At 38.9% G+C, this 1,341-nt stretch overlaps 1 protein-coding gene across 1 annotated transcript in view; it reads left to right on the top strand.

The window, feature by feature from the left end:
• The first annotated feature begins 6 nt into the window (after window positions 1–6).
• The window catches only part of LOC109586563 (E3 ubiquitin-protein ligase UBR4-like), a 12,080-nt gene continuing 10,745 nt past the window's right edge, over window positions 7–1,341 (top strand). The window contains exons 1-3 of the mRNA XM_020002765.1: window positions 7–466; window positions 657–709; window positions 812–932. Coding sequence (XP_019858324.1) covers window positions 15–466; window positions 657–709; window positions 812–932 — 626 coding nt within the window. The 5' untranslated portion in view covers window positions 7–14. The remainder of the gene's footprint in view (window positions 467–656; window positions 710–811; window positions 933–1,341) is intronic.

The raw sequence follows: 1,341 nt of genomic DNA, 5'->3' as shown, positions 1-1,341 counted from the left end.
CGAAATATTACCGAATGAAAGTCGAGGGTCTGGACATCAAAAGGAAACCATTATTCTATCAAAGCCTCTCCCTGTTCTCCTTAAAATGTTTATTAAATGGTGTCCTTCAGAACAGGTCCCAGCTATTGAGGGATCACCTAACAGGTACTATCACCCTCGGACAGGTCTCCGCCCTTTCATGGATCTTCCTTAACGTACAGACCACGCCCACAGACTCAGAGAGTTCTTCGAAATTTTTATCGGTCTCCGAATTCTCTTGTATCGTACCTCAGCTCTTGCACTCTCTTGTTGATTCAGAGGCTATTAGTTTTGAGCATCATGGGCCGCTATTAAGGGACCTTGGTCTATTGCCTGGCTGCTGGCCGTTGTTCATTATACCATCATCTCTGTCTTTACTAGCCAGTGTACTGGTTATTAGAGCAGCGAGGAATAACGATGATCCACTCTGTGTTAATATATGGAGAGGGTGAGTTTACTGGAAAATGCTGTGTTTTACTAAGATGTACAGGAATATCCTAAGATATACTGAAAATTTTTTTCAGTTTTACTAGATATCTTTAATTTTCTGATTATAAATTTTGATTATACTGTGTTTTAATTACTAGAATATAATGAAATTTACTAGTTACATGTACATGTATACATGTGTCTTTTAGGTTTTTGTCTACACTTGAAGAAAATGCATCAAATGAAAATGACCATGAAGAAGGTACATGTACTGTATAATTAAACACTACTACTTGTACATGTACACTACATGTATATTACATGTATTACATGTACTTATTTCCTTTCCTTATCTCTCTATCAGATCTACCTGTTACTCATCTCCAGTTATTGTTGTTGGTGTGGGGTAGTTTCTCTGATAGTGTTAGGAAGGAGTTACTACTCAAGTGTGTAGCAGCTGTCAATAAAGTGGCCGAAGAGAAAGAGTGAGCCATTTTGATTTTACATGTACATGTATATACATGCACATGTGTCTCTCTTCTATTCTTCTGGCTTTAGCTAGTTGGACTCGCCACGCTTGCGTAGGCGGGTACTAAGCAGTTGGGTTGTCATTCTGTCATTCTGTCCACACAGTTTAATTGATTTGTAAAAAAATTATCTTTTTGTCTGAGCAGTCTGGAGCTCTATTTCTTCTTCTAGCAACAGATAAAGTTGCTTTCTTTCATCTAGTTATGCTCTTGTAGCATCCCGTGGCACCAAAAGCTGTGAACTGCTAAACCAGGGGACCTCTCTCCAGGTGAGAGCTCGTGTTTCACTCTACAGGGCCGAGATTTGCTTCAGAGGCAGAAAATCCCATCTAACAAAAAACAAAAAGAACGATTTTGTCCTAACTTT

Source organism: Amphimedon queenslandica, unplaced genomic scaffold, assembly GCF_000090795.2.
Source record: "Amphimedon queenslandica unplaced genomic scaffold, v1.1 AMPQUscaffold_12837, whole genome shotgun sequence".
In the NCBI taxonomy this organism is placed as follows: Eukaryota; Metazoa; Porifera; class Demospongiae; order Haplosclerida; family Niphatidae; genus Amphimedon; species Amphimedon queenslandica.
The sequence above is the reverse complement of the archived record's forward strand: the minus strand, read 5'-3'. Positions and strand labels throughout refer to the sequence as shown.